The sequence below is a fragment of the Cibotium barometz genome, chromosome 7, assembly GCF_041138505.1.
Source record: "Cibotium barometz isolate CiBa-2024 chromosome 7, ASM4113850v1, whole genome shotgun sequence".
Classification (NCBI taxonomy): domain Eukaryota; kingdom Viridiplantae; phylum Streptophyta; class Polypodiopsida; order Cyatheales; family Cibotiaceae; genus Cibotium; species Cibotium barometz.
In genome coordinates, this window is record NC_141052.1 from 7,564,614 (window position 1) to 7,579,987 (window position 15,374).

Consider the following 15,374-nt stretch of genomic DNA (forward strand, 5'->3'; position numbering starts at 1 on the left):
CGCATGTGTCGCATCCGGAAAAGTGATGTCAAGAAAGCAATGAACGGCGTAACATGAAGTGTGTTCAAAGTGACCACCCACACCTTTTGCCGGGAAAGAGCCTCAGCTCAAAAAAGTAGCGCATGAGATTGGCAGATGACTAGGCAAATTGGTGGCTTTAGGGTGTAATAGTAAGTCCATGGCAAGATCTTCTTCAAAGCATCTTTGATTGAGCAGTTGGAAAAGCTAAGTTCCTTTGTCTACAGTGGCTGCCCTTTTGGACCCTAGAGAGATGGCTGTATCAAGCAGTAGAAATAAAGTCTCTCCGCTTTCTTGCCGCCTGGAAAGATTTTAGAAGTTAACATTCAAATTTGCTACCTTATTGTGAGACTTTTCTGTGCATTCAATTTCAAAGAGAAATAAAATTATATAAAACAGAGCCACAGTAGAAGATGATTCAAAAAAAGGGAGAAATCAGCAGAGACAAGCCAGCTGCCATAGAAGAGCATAATTCTTTTTCAAGATACAAAAATCAATGGAAACATATCAAACCGAAAAATTATGAGTAGAAAAGTTACAACACAGCGAGTCCATGTGCAATGGTACTTATGATAGATTGTAACCCCAATGACCAATCTGAATTTTCTCCATCTAGTGTACAACTTTACAAGCGTGCCAGTCAAGAAGGGCCACGGACACACTTCTTAACTGCAAGCACATCTAAGGCATTTGAGTCTGCCTTATTTTGAATAAGGAGCTAGGTCTCAACTTTGGATTCTGATCTCTGTAGAAGGATGACTTTGCACGTCCTAATGGCCAACAGTAGTGCAACTGGAAATCCATCAATCTTTAGTGCCACAAATATCAACAAAAGCAAGCCCAAAAAGTCTTGCAGCATCAATATTGCCTGGTCCAGGGTGGTGAAGAAAACATGCCATCATGGTTATTGACTGATGAAGGAGGAGTAAATGTCAAATCAAGGTTGTGAAGCTGCTCCATGAGCTGAGAGCGTCTCTCCTTGAAAAAATCAAGTCTTGAGCTCAACTCTACAAGAGCAGAAGAGGGCACCGCATGACGTTGGTAGTTCGTAGTGTTTGCCACCTAGCAGAAGAGCTAAGCAAGATTAACGTCTTGGACTGAAGTTTCTCATTCTTTTTAAGGGAGAAGAACATAATACAACACCACCCCATCCTAGGTCCCCCACACTTCCACTCTTACCATATCTGTGGTAGGGCCATCACTTGTACAGCTCGTCAATGTCTCATATTGCCTAGAATCAGCAGCAATTGTGTCCAATCCATGCCTCCATGCAAACTGCCTTCCACTGGAGGATGGCCCGGCCGGTGGCTGTAGTTGCCTCCAATCACCTGCAGCCACTGGTTCCTGCTGCAGAGTGCGCCAACGTAATTCCATCCCCCGTGCCCTTTCTACTTTCAAGGTTTCCTGGTACAAACACAGGAATTCAAAAATTAGACATTTGGCAATGGTCTTTCAAAACTATAAACGGATAAATAAAGACATGCAAAACCTTGGCCTCTGCCAGAGCATTTCTCTGGTGTAGTATAACTTGCTCCAAAGTCGATGTGTGTCCTGTGCCATTACAACCCTCTAGCTGAAAAACAGAACAAGTTTATTTGCTTTATGAACTTCACACTTTCTAGAACCCCCAAAAATAAGCTTTCAAGCAATACAATAAAAAAAGCCTGCCCTTGATAATGATACCATTGAATCCTGTTAGCAGCAAATGCACCTCCTTACATGTATGAATTATTTAAGCTATACATTACAGAGACACTGCATAACACAAAGCAATAAGTGACATTAAGCCATGAAAGTGCAGTCTCCCATTCGGAAAATTTGGGAAAGCAAATTAAGAATTGAGACTTCAAGAGACAATACCCCATGAGGATAAGGCAACTCTGCATTAATCATTACCTAAAATATGCAAAATGACAACTCACATGGATTGTCAGGTCCTGTAGTACCTGGTAGGGCAGCTCTGCCTTGAGGTAAGGATGTTTTAAAGGAGGTCCAGTGCCCTACCGTGTCCCACAGTGCACGATCAGTAAAGGGGATTGGTCTTTGCATCCGTCCTATAAAGCTATCCTGAAGAAGTGAGGGTAAGAAACGTTCTGTACAGTACTGTATGGCTATCCTGAAGAAGTGTGAGTAAGAATCGTTCTGTACAGTACTGTATGTACTGTACCAATCAAAGGGTTAGGTGGGTACTGCTTTGCAACTGTGCTGTATGGTGTGCAAGGTACTGCACGAGTAAAAGCTATACACTACGATAAGGCTCTACTGTAGCAACTTTGGTCTAATTAAAGACTTGCACACTCTTGAGAAAAATAGAAATATAAGCCATCTAAACTCTCAATCTATATGTTGAAGAGACAAAGCCCATAACAATATACAGTCAGCATTGAGCAATAGGATATGTGTATTACCCTGAATCTGAAACCATGCCAATATGGGTCTGTATCACTATCAGCTACACTGTTAATTTTGACGCCTACACTATTAGCTGGGAGTCTTTGCATCCAATGCACAGAACATTCAGTTAAGCCCACAAGAATGCTGCAATTCTCAACTCAACACCAAAACAAAGCAGGATTAAACCTCATTATTCTTCTGCTTTTCACTATGGCAAAGCGCTAAAGTTCGCTCCAGCTCTTGCTGCAGAACTTTCCTGCAAAAGTACCGAAAAAAAATGCCTATTTGAGATTGATAAATTCTTCAGCAAAAGCAGAAAAAACTTTTTATCACATCACTGGCTTGTGTAGATGCAGAAAAAACTTTTTATCACATCACTGGCTTTTGTAGATACCTGCAAGTAGTGGTACAATCACATTCAGATCAATAAGTTTAGTAAAAAACTTCATTCTAGGAGCTCCTTTGAAGCTTACTGTTGAGCTTGGAGATTTTTCACTCGTTGATATCTTTCATTTGTCTCTGCCAGAGAACCACCTTGCTGCTGACGTTGTTGGCTTAACTGTGAGTGAAGCTCAGTCACCTTCTGTTTTAACCTTGCCACATCAGCTTCGACGATTGCTATTTCTTCCAGTTCAGCTCTCGTCTAATCTATCAAAAACAAATACCATCACTTCAACCTATCTTAAGACCTCATAACATGCAGCCCTCAGTTTTTATGACAGTTGACCAGTGGATTTAATAAAGAATCCATACAACTCCAGATGTTCTTGCTGAGCTTAATGTTTTGTTTGCAGCCACTCATTCATGAACTTGAAAAAAGGAACAAGAGCACTAAATAAAAAAATATGTCCCTTGCTTTAGTAACCTACTCGAGAATAAACAATGCACGTCGAGCTCGCACTAGATCTTCCCCACATTGCGCACCTGCTCCCCGCACCCCCCCCCCTCCCGGGCGTGCTTCCCTCTCGCCTTTGCCATCTCTTCCACCCCCCCGACCTCATCTCCTGCTTCCTTTCCCATTGTGCTGCTGCCAAGTTGCCTGCCACCGCCCCTTCCCCTTTGCTGCCAGCTCTCCTTCGCCCCCCTTCACAGCCCGCCAGCCTGTGTGCTGCCCCCAGTCCCCTCATTTGCGCCTCCTCACCCTCCTCTTTCTCTTCATTATTGCCCTCACCTCCCCTTGTGCTGCCCAACTCCCTGTCAGTTCCTCTTGCGAGCTTTCTGTCTCACCATCCCTCCCTCTTCCGTTGCTAGTTTCCCTCAGCACTGCTGCTTTGCTTCCAAGTTGTTCTTCATCGACAAGAGTAGCAACCACTGGTCTTCACCTTCTAGGAGGACTCCATGGCAACAACTCCATCAGCCGCCGTCCCTTGCCTATTTTCAGAGGTGGACCTCCAGCTCTTAGCTTTGACAGCATCCTGCCTCGCGGCCTCTTCTTTGGTTTGCAAGATCGTAGGTGACCACCCTGCCCACAAACAAATCTGGGATTTGCTCCTGGCAGCCCTCATCGGCGAGCCCGGAAAAATCACCGACATTCATTTTCTTGGGTTTGGCTACTCTCAGGCATAGCAACAAAAAAACCTGTTTCTAGCTTTTGAAACCTTGAAACTTCGAAACGGTTTTTAAAAACCTCGAAACCTCTCCAGTACGGCAGTTTCACCCACATTTCAAGTTTTGTTTTTTTCTCCTCTGATTTTTTTGGGATTTTTTAAATTATGTTTTTCTTCCATATCCTCCTCATCACCTTCCTTCCCTCTTCTTCTCCTGCCTCCCTCCTTTCCTTTTCCATCTTCTGCTACTTTTTTCACCTCTACTACTCCTTCCTTCATTCTCTTCTTCCATTCTTCTTCTCTCCTCTTCTTCTCCTTTTCTCTTCGTCTCCTCTCTTCTTTCCCCTTTTCTTCCTTCAATGTCTTAAATCTCTCCCAATTTCTACCTTCTCTTCTTCGATTTCTTGAGAGTCCTTGATTGAACCACTTGTGGCATCTAATCAAGCAAAATTGCCATAATGCTTCACCAAAATAACGATGGTTTCCCGAGATGTGTGAGAAGAGACCATTTTTCCATCATTACACTATGTTTTTAGATGGCTACTATAAGTTCTTTAGGTATTTAAACTTTATGAAATTATTGATTTTTCGAAACCTCGTTGTTTCTTAGCCTAGGGACGAAACCTTTCGAAACAAAACCCCAAAAACCCCGAAACGAAAAAAAACCCGAAACGTTTCTTGTGACTATGCTCTCAGGTGGAGTTTGATTCACCCACAGCGGCTTATCGTGTGATAGAGTAGAGCCCCGTCACAATACGCAGCACTCAAGCGTTCTTCACAAAATGGCACCATGGCTGTCATGTGCACACACGCACACAAGACTAGCTTTGAGGCTTAGGGAAGCTTGGAGCTAGGCAGGCTGATTGGTGAGCTGGGCTAGGGATAGACTAACAGGCGGGCACCAAAGTATGGACGGGCGGATGTCCAAGTGTGGACACACGGTGACCGGCCAAGAGCCTATAAAAGAGTGGCCAAGGTTAGTCAATAGTTCATAGAGTCTCGCCTTTGTGAGAGCTCTATGGTCAGGAGCCTGGATCTAGTGTAGACGTGCATCTGCTTTATGCAGACGAGACCAGCAACAATCTCGTGGCCTGCAAGGGTAGCTTCCTGGCAATATGGGACGTCACGAGGTAGAGACTGGTCGGTACGTCCATCTAGTTAGCTCAGCTCGTGGCTCGGTGGGGACAGCCAAGACTTGTGGGCTTGCCCACGACTGTCAAGGTTGGGAGGTGAGTCAGGCCTACAGCCCCGTCATGTTTGTTTCGTTTGTTTGCAGGTTTCGAGTCTTGTACCAGGAGCGTTCTACGAGGAGATCCTATGGGGATTTGATAGTGGTATCAGAGCAGTCGGTAGGTAGAGAAAAAGAGGTCGAAGAAAAGGTATGAGTTCGAGAAGCTTGCTGTTTTTTCTGTGCATACTGCTGTTTTTTCAATTTCAGCATGTTGCTTTTTCATCGTAGGAACCCGTGAAGAAGGTTTTGGTCTAGTTTGGGTTGTTTGCTTTGCAAAGAAAAAGGCTAGATGTGTTTCTTGCAACTGTATGAACAGTTTGAAGAGAGAGAAAACAAGGAAAAAGCCTGTTGGCTGTTTGTAAGAGAGAGAGAGAAATGAAATGAAATGAAATGAAATGTTATATTAACGTCTTCAAAAGGCCATAATGACCTATGAGACCAAAAGTTACATCATGGTGGATCTGATACAATGTCTGGATAAAAAAACCCAGAAAATGAAAAAATAAAGATGATACTACTGGCACCTAAAAAATGAAACTGGAACTGGAAGGTACACTATGGAGGTACCTCCATCTCATAATATGTGCCGCATCGGACACTGGCGGATCTCCTCAATATCCAGTGTGGTCAGCACCCTGACTGGGTGTCTCGCATGCCTCGCAAGAATAATCCTCGCAAGAGAGAGAGAGAGAGAGAGAGAGAGAGAGAGAGAGAGAGAAGTAGCGATGGCTGTAACTGTGTGACGCCTATGTGGTTGCGCAGCTCTTATGAGCGAAGAAGCCAACTGCAAGAACGTTGCACCAGTCACGCAGGCAGGCAAACTGATCCACGCATGCAGCTGTACTGGTACACGCAGGTAGGCAAGCGGTATGCATAGGCAGGCAGGCAGCGTGCGTAGGCAGGCGAGTATGAGCACACAGGCAGCACTCCATTTGCCACTAGCGAAGAAGAAACGTCTCCTTAAGGCTTTGAAGCTCAAGGAGGAGGGACGTTGCTTCATCTGCGAAGAAAAAGGACAGATGCATAGTGATGAGTGCACGAAGCAAAAGCATGCAAAGACCAACGCAGGACCCAAGCCAAAGGCAGCTAACCAGTTGCCAAAGTACGTCAGTTACTATACTTTCTCGTCCTAGTACATGTTTTGATTGTCTGTAGTTTTTGGCTTGCATGATCTTCTCCGAGTTTATGGAGAAGTGAATGGCCATAGAATCCACATTCTTCTAGACCCTGGCAACTCACACAACTTTGTTAATTACAAACTTGTGCAGAAATTGTGTCTTGACACAACACCCAGCGATCATACCTATGAGGTACACCTACCTGCGGGTCGGCAAGTATGGGATCGAAAGGTGGAGACGCTACCGATCCCGATTTAGGACTACAAAGATACTCTGGAATGCTATATTATGCACCTAGAACATGTAGACTTGTTATTGAGGATTGAGTGGTTTAAGACTCTTCGAGTCCAGATAGATTTGTCTAGTCATATTTTTTCTTTTTAACATAGGAACACCCAGTATAGTATTTTAGGTGATTGTATACATCCCTCTCAGGGACCTCTTGTAAATACAGTTGATTTTGGCAATATAATGGATTCTTCTTTATATACTGCTTTCCATTGTATATTAATTCCACTTTCTTCATTTCTCATACCTTCTATGAATGTCAATGAATTAAGTGTATTTAAAAGCAAAGAATTACACAAGATACTTGATTTGTTTCAAGATGTATTTCCTAAGGAACTGCCACTGGGCTTACCACTTGAAAGGGCGGTAGATCATCGTATTGATCTGATCCCTGGTGCTCACCCTGTTAGTATTCCACCTTACAGGATGAGCCAAGCTGAGGAAGATGAGTTGGCCAAACAACTCGAAGATTATTTGAGGATGGGCCAGATCCGTCCAAGTAAATCACCTTGGGATGCACCTGTGTTGCTTAGGAGAAAGAAGGACAACAACAAGAGAATGTGTATAGATTACAAGAGATTGAACAAGCTGACAATTAAGAACCGTTATCCTCTCCCTGGATCAGATGACCTGATTGACCGCGAACTATTTCACGAAGATAGATTTACGTACTGGCTATCACCAGATACGTATTGATGAAAGGCATGTCGAAAGAACCGCCTTTCGGACTAGGTATGGCCATTACGAGTTTCTCGTATTACCTTTTGGGTTAACCAATGCTCCAGCCACTTTTCAATAGATGATGAATGATCTTTTTCGTGAACATTTGGAAAAATTTGTGATTGTGTTCTTGAATGATATTTTGAAATATAGTCGTACTCTTGAGGATCACGTTACACACCTCACGATAGTCTTAACTATTTTAAGAAAGAATCGACTATATGCTAAATTAAGTAAATGTGAGTTTTTCATGACAGACATCATTTACTTGGGACACAAGATCACTAGAGATGGATTGAGCATCGACTATGACCCAGTTTAGAAGGTTCTGGCCAGGCCTATACCGCGAACAGTGAAACAACTTCGTTCTTTTCTCGGTTTTATTGTTTTTCTTCGAAAATCTGTGCGGGAGTACTCTCAGCTCACACTACTGATGACCAACTTGTTGAAAGGTTGTGGACGTAAGTCAAATCAGCCTATCACTTGGAATAACGATCTGGATATGGCCTTCATACTTTTGAAAGATAAAGTCAAGGAAGCACCTATCTTAGCATTACCCAATCCTAGTCGGCCTTATGTTCTTGAAACTGATGCCAGTGACTATGCCATCGGGGCTGCTCTATTTCAAGATAGTAGACCTATTCTTTTTGAAAGTAAAAAGCTAGACGACACTCAATCTCGTTGGCCAATCCTTGAGAAGGAGCTTTATACTGTGATTCATGCTCTCAAGGTTTGGAGACATTATTTATATGGCTCCAAGTTTGTGGTATTGACTGATCATCAGTCAATCAAGTATGTGTGATGCGGATGATTTGAGAGAAAGGAAAGCTCAATGGACTTAATCAATGCAAGATTTTGATTTTGAGATTCGTTATAGAAAAGGATCCATGAATAGTGTTGCAGATACGCTTAGTCGAATTAGAGAGGTGAATACTTTGTCGTTCACCGAGATTTCTATTGACTTATTTCAGTCATTGAGAGGGCTTTGCAGGACTCGTAGTTATTTTGGTCCATTTTGGCAGAAGATCCAGGACGGGAGCTCATTGATTGACCAAGACTCAATGACTGAGCAACCTAACATTCAGGCTGCAGAAGGCCAGTGGATGATTCGAAATAGTTTACTATTCCGTAATGACAAAATTTATGTACCACAGATCCCGGACATTAGGTCCAAGATTCTTAAGGAGTGTCACGACGTCCCTTCTACTGGACACCCTGGGGTACACAGGACATTATCATTAGTGAAACACACTTTTTATTGGCCAAAGATGAAAGGGTATGTAGAAGATTATGTTCTCAAGTGTCAAGTTTGTCAAGCAAATAAAGCTGAACACTTTAGACAGGCTGGGTTATTGCATCCTTTGCTAATCCCAGGTAATAAATGGGAAAGTATTTCCATGGATTTTATTACCGGATTGCCAAGAACACATCAAGGCCACAATTCTATTTGGGTTGTGGCAGATCGCTTGACAAAAATGGCTAGATTTTTACCGACTCGAAAGACCATTACAGCTACGCAATTAGCAAGGCAGTTTATCGAGCAGTTGTTTAGACTGTACGGATTACCGCAGGACATAGTCAGTGATAGGGACTCTAAGTTTACAAGTGATTTTTGGAAACTTGTTTTTGAGAAGATGAAAACAACTTTGCATTTGAGTTTCTCAGATCATCCTCAATCTGATGGCCAGACTGAAAGAGTGAATCAAATTTTGGAGGATATGCTTCGAGCATATGTATCCAAAAGACAAAGTTCATGGAATGATTATCTTGTATTTCCTATCAGTAGACTTAAGGAAGTACTGGGTGGAACAGACCAGTTAGTTACTCCTCAAGAAATCATAGATGTCGAGGACATGACATTTGTTCCACACGAACTTGAAAAGATTCTTGGATTTCGTGAAAGAAGATTGCGTAATACGCTTATCACGGAATACAAGATCAAGTGGAAAGATCGTGTTGAGGAGGACGCTACATGGGAGACATTGTCTACTCTTCAGAGAGATTACCTTGGCTTTTTAGTGAGCTCAGGAGTGAGCTCTTAGAGGAAGGGGGAGTATGTCATGTGCACAGTGTGTATCTACCGTGTGCTACACACACGAGACTAGCTTTGAGGCTTGGGAAAGCTTGGAGCTAGGCAGGCTGATTGGCGAGCTGGGTTAGGGATAGATTAACAGGCGGGCACCCAAGTATGGATAGGTGGGCATCCAAGTGTGCACGCCCGGTGACCGGCCAAGAGTCTATAAAAGAGTGGCCAAGGTTAGTCAATAGTTCATAGAGTCTCGCGTGTCTTTGTGAGAGCTCTATGGTCCGGAGCCTAGATCTAGTGCAGACGTGTACTTGCTTTATGCAACCGAGGCCGGCAGCAGTCTCGTGGCCCGCAAGGGTAGCTTCCTGGCGGTATGGTACGTCACGAGGTAGAGACTGGTCGGTACATCCATCTAGTTAGCTCAGCTCGTGGCTCGGTGGGGACAGCCAAGACTTATGGGCTTGCCCACGGGTGTCAAGGTTGGGAGGTGAGTCAGGCCTGCACCCCCGTCATGTTTGTTTCGTTTGTTTGCAGGTTTCGAGTCTTGTACCAGGAGCGTTCTACGAGGAAATCCTATGGGGATTTGACAATGGCTTCGACCCTCCATCTGACCCCCTGGCAGGTGATAGCCGAAGTCTCCTCATTCCCTCTCAGTGTCGCTCCCGACAGGGAATGGGATTGTGAGTCAGCCTCCTCCACTCTAAGATGGTCTCCCTAACTCAGCACCTAGGAGATAGCCGTCTTGTCGACATCGTCAACCATTTTTGGGCCTTGGCCCAAATGGATCTAGCAGGATCATGCCTTGTTCCTCCACGTGGCAATCATTGTTCCTTTGAGGCCCTTCTTCCGTATCCTTTATTGCAACGGATGGAGCACAGAGCACCCATACAGAGTGGAGAGGAGCTTTATGGAGGAAAGGATCAGGGATCACTTGGCCCGCATCCAGCCACAGTCAGATTGTGATTATTCCCCCTCCAAACCAACCCCAAAAACCCTCTGTGGTGAGGGTGTCTTGAGCAAGTCTCACTCCTCCCATCCTTAGTATGGGGATCGTCTCTTGGAATGTTCACAGAATGGATCATGGGAAGACCCCACTTCCATCGCTGAAGAAGAGTCCTCCTCCAAGAGCTTCAGATCCTCTCGATAGGGCGCACCCGCAAATGCGGGAAGATCTTGTATGCACGCAACCAAACTTTCTGGTCCCCTGCCTTCGGCCCTAAGGGGAACCAAGGAGGGTAATGCATTTCGGTCAGTGAGCAGTTGCTTCCATCAATGCAAGATTCAGGCACCATTGTTCAAGGGAGAGCATAGTGGATTATAGTCAGGGTTGGGAAAGACCATGTGGGCTTCCTCAACATTTTTACACCCAACAGGGTGGTAGGGAGGACTGAGTTGTAGACCCAGATGAGACAGGCACTTCCCCATGCAGATTTTTGGTGCTCAGGTGGAGATTTTAACATGTTGGAGGACCCAAAGGACGGGAAGGGAGAAGGCCTGGATACTATCACAGGGAGAGAGTACAAGGCCTGGAAAGAGCTCATCCTCTCCCTGAGGGGCCACGATCCATGGCACTTACGAGAGCCTTCACTTCTCCAGATCAGACCAGAGGATACAGGGACCGAACCTCTCGCGCATTCCCAGATTTTGTGAATTAGTGGGTGTGCAGTCCTTCCTCTGGAGGACAACACATGAAGACCAAAGCGTCAGCTTATCCGCATCCCTAATTACTTGGTCCAGGACCCACAGATCGTCAGAAGAGCCGAGAAGATTTGGGGGGGCCTTGCTTTTAGGCCGGGAGAGGTGGCCGCAGTGCTCAACTATGGACTACAAGAGATCAACACACTTCTGCAGAGCACGACGCAGGACAGACTCACCATGTTCAGAGATCAAGAGAGGAGTCTCCACAGGGGCCTAGCCTCCATCCAACGGCTTCAGGAGCAGACTCCAAGCAGCCAGTGGATGGAGTCTGAGTTGGAGGCCACCTGCACGGAGATCCAATCGAAGAGAGGAGAGGAGGGTGGACTATTGGTACCATGACAGGACCTCAAGAAGGGGACAGGATCCCGCATGATTTCTTTAAGCCTACAGGCCCTAGACGAGATTCTGAGGATGAGGGCCTAGGTTCGGGCCTTAGCCACTGGATTTTTCAGAGATCTCCTTTCAGCACATTCAGTCACCCTGCAAGTGGATGCGGCGAGGGAGACCTCCAAGCCCTGTTGAGCTCCCCTTTCTCTCTCATCGAGCTGTGAGATTCCCTTTGTGCCCTTCCGCGGGGCAAGTGTCCAGGCGAGGATGGCTTACCAGTCTCTCTTTTTCCACACCACTGGGATATCATGGAAGGCAGTTTCATGGCCACCTTCAATGAGATCATGGCCTCACATCACAAACCAGAAGGACTCTGAGGGGCTGATCCGCTTGAGGGTGCTGACCGTTTGGAGATTCGTCAGTGGCGCCACATTACCCTCTTAGGAAATGCATACAACATTCTCGCCAACATAGCCATCAGTCAACGACTGCAACCTCATCTCCCCGACCTAATTCATCATTCTTGAACTTTCATCCATATGGAAACATTCGTATGGAAGATGAAGGCACAAACAAATGTTACGACTGTAGAACCCAAAGCAGCTTCATCCAGAATAGGAGCATCTTGGATATCTTCAGCTTTTGGGAGGCGACAGCTTTAACCAAGTTTTATAGGGAGGACATAGCAGTTCTACTTCCGGACTCTGAGAAGGCTGACGACAGTCAATTGGGTTTTCTTGGAGGGTACCAAGCTTAGGATTGGCTTTCTGGTTAGATGGATTAGAGGTGTCTGTGCCCTTTATTCAGCAGCTCATAGCCAGGTCCTCATCCAAGGGGCCAAAGGGACGGGTTTCTGATTTCCACATCAGTCATACAAGGATTCCCCCTTGTTCCTTTCCTCTTCCTCTTCGTAGCTGAGGCGATGAGAGGTTTTCTCTCCGCACATGAGACAGGACTTCAGGGTCTGTCTCCCCATTAGATCCCAACAGCAGCTTCTTGAGTCCAAGTTCGCAGATGATGCAGCTGCCTATCTCTCAGAGGAGGAGGGGAACCTTCAGAGATTTTCCCTCGCCATCGAGACTTTCTGCGTAGCCTCTGAAACTCAGATCAACTAGCACATGGGTGGAATCTTCACCCATCCCGGCTCGGCGCCCAGTTGAGTCATTCCAATGGATCCCCAGGGGGCACCCAGATCAGATAATTCGTGTTAGGTTGGACTGTCATCTCAGCCGAGCAACATCACATCTTGCTGGGTATTTTCCAGAGCATGCATGGGTCAGGTTCAGTAACTCGTCTGAAACTTTCTGTGGGCCGGGTCCGACGGCCAATCGGCTCGGGCCAAGGTGGCTTGAATGGTGATCACTCAGCTACAGACATGTGGAGGACCGGGCATCACTGACCCAGCTGCGCTGAGCAGAGCCCTGTTGGGCCAGTTGATCGTCAAGACCTTCTGCCTACTGCCTAGTGGTGAGCCCTCGAAGGCTTTTCTGATTGACCAGATCTCACCTTGGACCCCCTCACTTGGCGGCCCCCAGACTCCTAGTCTACGATGGATTTTCATGGAGGCCTGAACTCGAGGCCTGAGCACTGCTTTTGAGGACATATTTGCAACCAGTTTGATGAGATCTTGGGGCCACCTCAAGCCAGTCCTTCAGCAGCTCTCCTCGGCCTCGGACAAGGAATGACTGCGCCAGCCATTGATCTGTAACCACCTCTTCAAGATGCCCAGCGGTCACTCCTTGGGCGCATGTTCTCACATAGCATGGGGCCCCCTCCGCTTGGGCCCTGCCTAATCTCTTGGCAAGTAAGGTCATGGAGACTCTGGCTCTCAGAGAGCCGACCCTTGACGCAGATCCAGTGGGACCCGGGTGAGTGGGAGTGGACAGACTCCTTTAGCCCTGAGAGCCCCACCGCCCCCTTTCCGCTACTCAGCAAGACTAGGCCGACGGATACATATGCATGAGATTGACGGTACTCCCGCTTCAACAAACCACTGGTGCTCCCAAGACATCTCACCTAGCTTCTTCAAAGACTATTGGAAGCGACTATGGGACAGCTTCGAGCCTCGAAAGATCACTCTGTTCCTCTAACAAGTTGCTCACAAGAGTTTAGCAGTTGGCAGGTGGCTAGCCACTGGTGGTCGTCCAGTGCAATGCATGGGATGCAGCCACCTGCAGGAGACATTGCCTTTGGGACTGCCCCAAAGCACAGAAGGTCTAGCAGAGGATTCTTCAACTATTCACCTCTCAGGATTCATCCCACATCATCACTTGGGGGGCAGTCAGAGTCTAGGCCCACCCTCCACTATGAGGAAACAGATAATGGACAGGCCCTCAGGCTGACACATTACAGGATAGAGTCTATCCCCACCCCTGACTCTCTAGTAGAGGCTTGGTCCCCTCGCACTTGTCAGAGATGGGAGATCATCAGCAGCATAGCAGCATGGCACATTTGGCAGGAACGATGCAGCGAGACCATTGACAGCACCCCCACTCCCCCAGCGGAGTCCATCTGTGCCATATGGACAGATATCACTCATACCCTCCACGGCCAATTGGGGAAGCTACAAGGAGATTCACACCGCATGTAAAAATGTGGAGAGGCCTTCCTTCACATACGGCAGCAGGGTCCCTTCCTCTCGGATAGACCTCACTTGGCACTACAGGGAACCTGCCCCCTCACCCCTCTTCTCTGGTGTATGAGGTAGTTCCCTCCCTCCAAGAGCCGCCAGCCATGGCCATGAAAGGGACTACCCTCCCGTGTTTTGTCCTGACTCTTCTTTTAGAGGTTCTGTGCATGTAATTCAGCCTATTGGCTGGTTTTTCATATAACTAACAGAAGGATCTTTTTTCTGGGGGAAAAAGAAAAAACTACTTGAGAACACACAACAAACCTTGCTATCAAAGCTTCCAGGCATCGATAATTGGGATGACTGCATGCCGAGGCCGTGCTCCAAAGCTGCACGCAGATCTCTTTCTGTTTGTAACTGTTCCTGCAGCCTAACAACCTACACATTTCAAACCACAGAAGTCAGATTGATGGCTCTCTGCAGATAAATTACATCATCCATAATGTGATGATAATTCACAAAATATGCATGCGTAGATCTTACAAACATCATACACTCTCTTATCAAGATATACTGCACATTGACAACTAAATAGGCTTCTAGTTAGGCAAATCCCAATGGCAAAAGTAAATAACGGTGTGCTTGTGAACAAAAGGCAGCTCCTACCAATTTAGACAACTGATCCACACTTTTATCCGAGAAATATAAGCCTCAATAGTATTTAACAATGGAAAGTTCAGATTATTTCCAGAATGTAATAAAAACCAAATTGTGATCTTGACTCCATGAGCATCTACTCGCAAAGCTTTATATCACCATTGCATGTTAAGGCATACCCCCTCACGTCATCGGTGCCCAAGAGTAGATCACCATAGTAGACAAATCTCCGTAGATAAACCATCAAACTGAGTTTCTATCGCTTGTACAGACCTGGTTGGCAATTGAGCAGTTTTGGATAGAGAGGATTAATATAAACCAGCTGGCTCCAGCTTGGACGAAGACTTCAAAACAAATCTGCAAGTCCACTAATACCGCCAAAAGATCTACCACTGGAAAGTTCAGGTTATCTCCCAAACTTAACAAAAACCAGAATGCAAGCTTGACTCCTTATGAGTCTACTCACAAAGCTTCCTATCATCAACTTCATCATGCATATAGCATAGACTGTGTTATAACATCTCCACTCGAATCATCAGTGCCCATGAGTTGTAGCACTATCCCTCTCTGTGTCCATGTGTTTCCAATACATTATTACTTCTCGTAGCACTATCCATCTCTGATTCCGTGTGTTGAAACGAAGACAAAGGCAATATGTAATTGCACACAATTATTTTGTCCTTGTTTATTTTCTGGCAAGAAATCATTTTTCACTCAAAAATTAACGTAAAAAAGGGCTGATTTATTTTGTTCTCCCAAAATGAATTTGAATTGGTTGAAA

General features: G+C 45.8%; 1 protein-coding gene across 4 annotated transcripts in view; it reads right to left on the reverse strand.

The window, feature by feature from the left end:
* Positions 1-472: 472 nt before the first annotated feature.
* Positions 473-15,374, reverse strand: part of LOC147636640 (rho GTPase-activating protein 7-like) — an 89,033-nt gene continuing 74,131 nt past the window's right edge. For 2 of the 4 annotated variants that reach the window (XR_015266181.1, XR_015266180.1), the window contains exons 18-23: positions 14,261-14,374; positions 2,886-3,060; positions 2,599-2,668; positions 1,508-1,591; positions 1,198-1,422; positions 473-1,080 (exon numbers count right to left, since the gene is read on the reverse strand). Coding sequence is in view for 2 of the 4 variants with exons in the window: in XM_086800092.1 (XP_086656218.1) it covers positions 877-1,080; positions 1,198-1,422; positions 1,508-1,591; positions 2,599-2,668; positions 2,886-3,055; positions 14,261-14,374 (867 nt within the window). In the remaining 2 variants the exon portion in view is untranslated. The remainder of the gene's footprint in view (positions 1,081-1,197; positions 1,423-1,507; positions 1,592-2,598; positions 2,669-2,885; positions 3,061-14,260; positions 14,375-15,374) is intronic. The other 2 variants (XM_086800092.1, XM_086800090.1) reach the window with 1 other exon arrangement.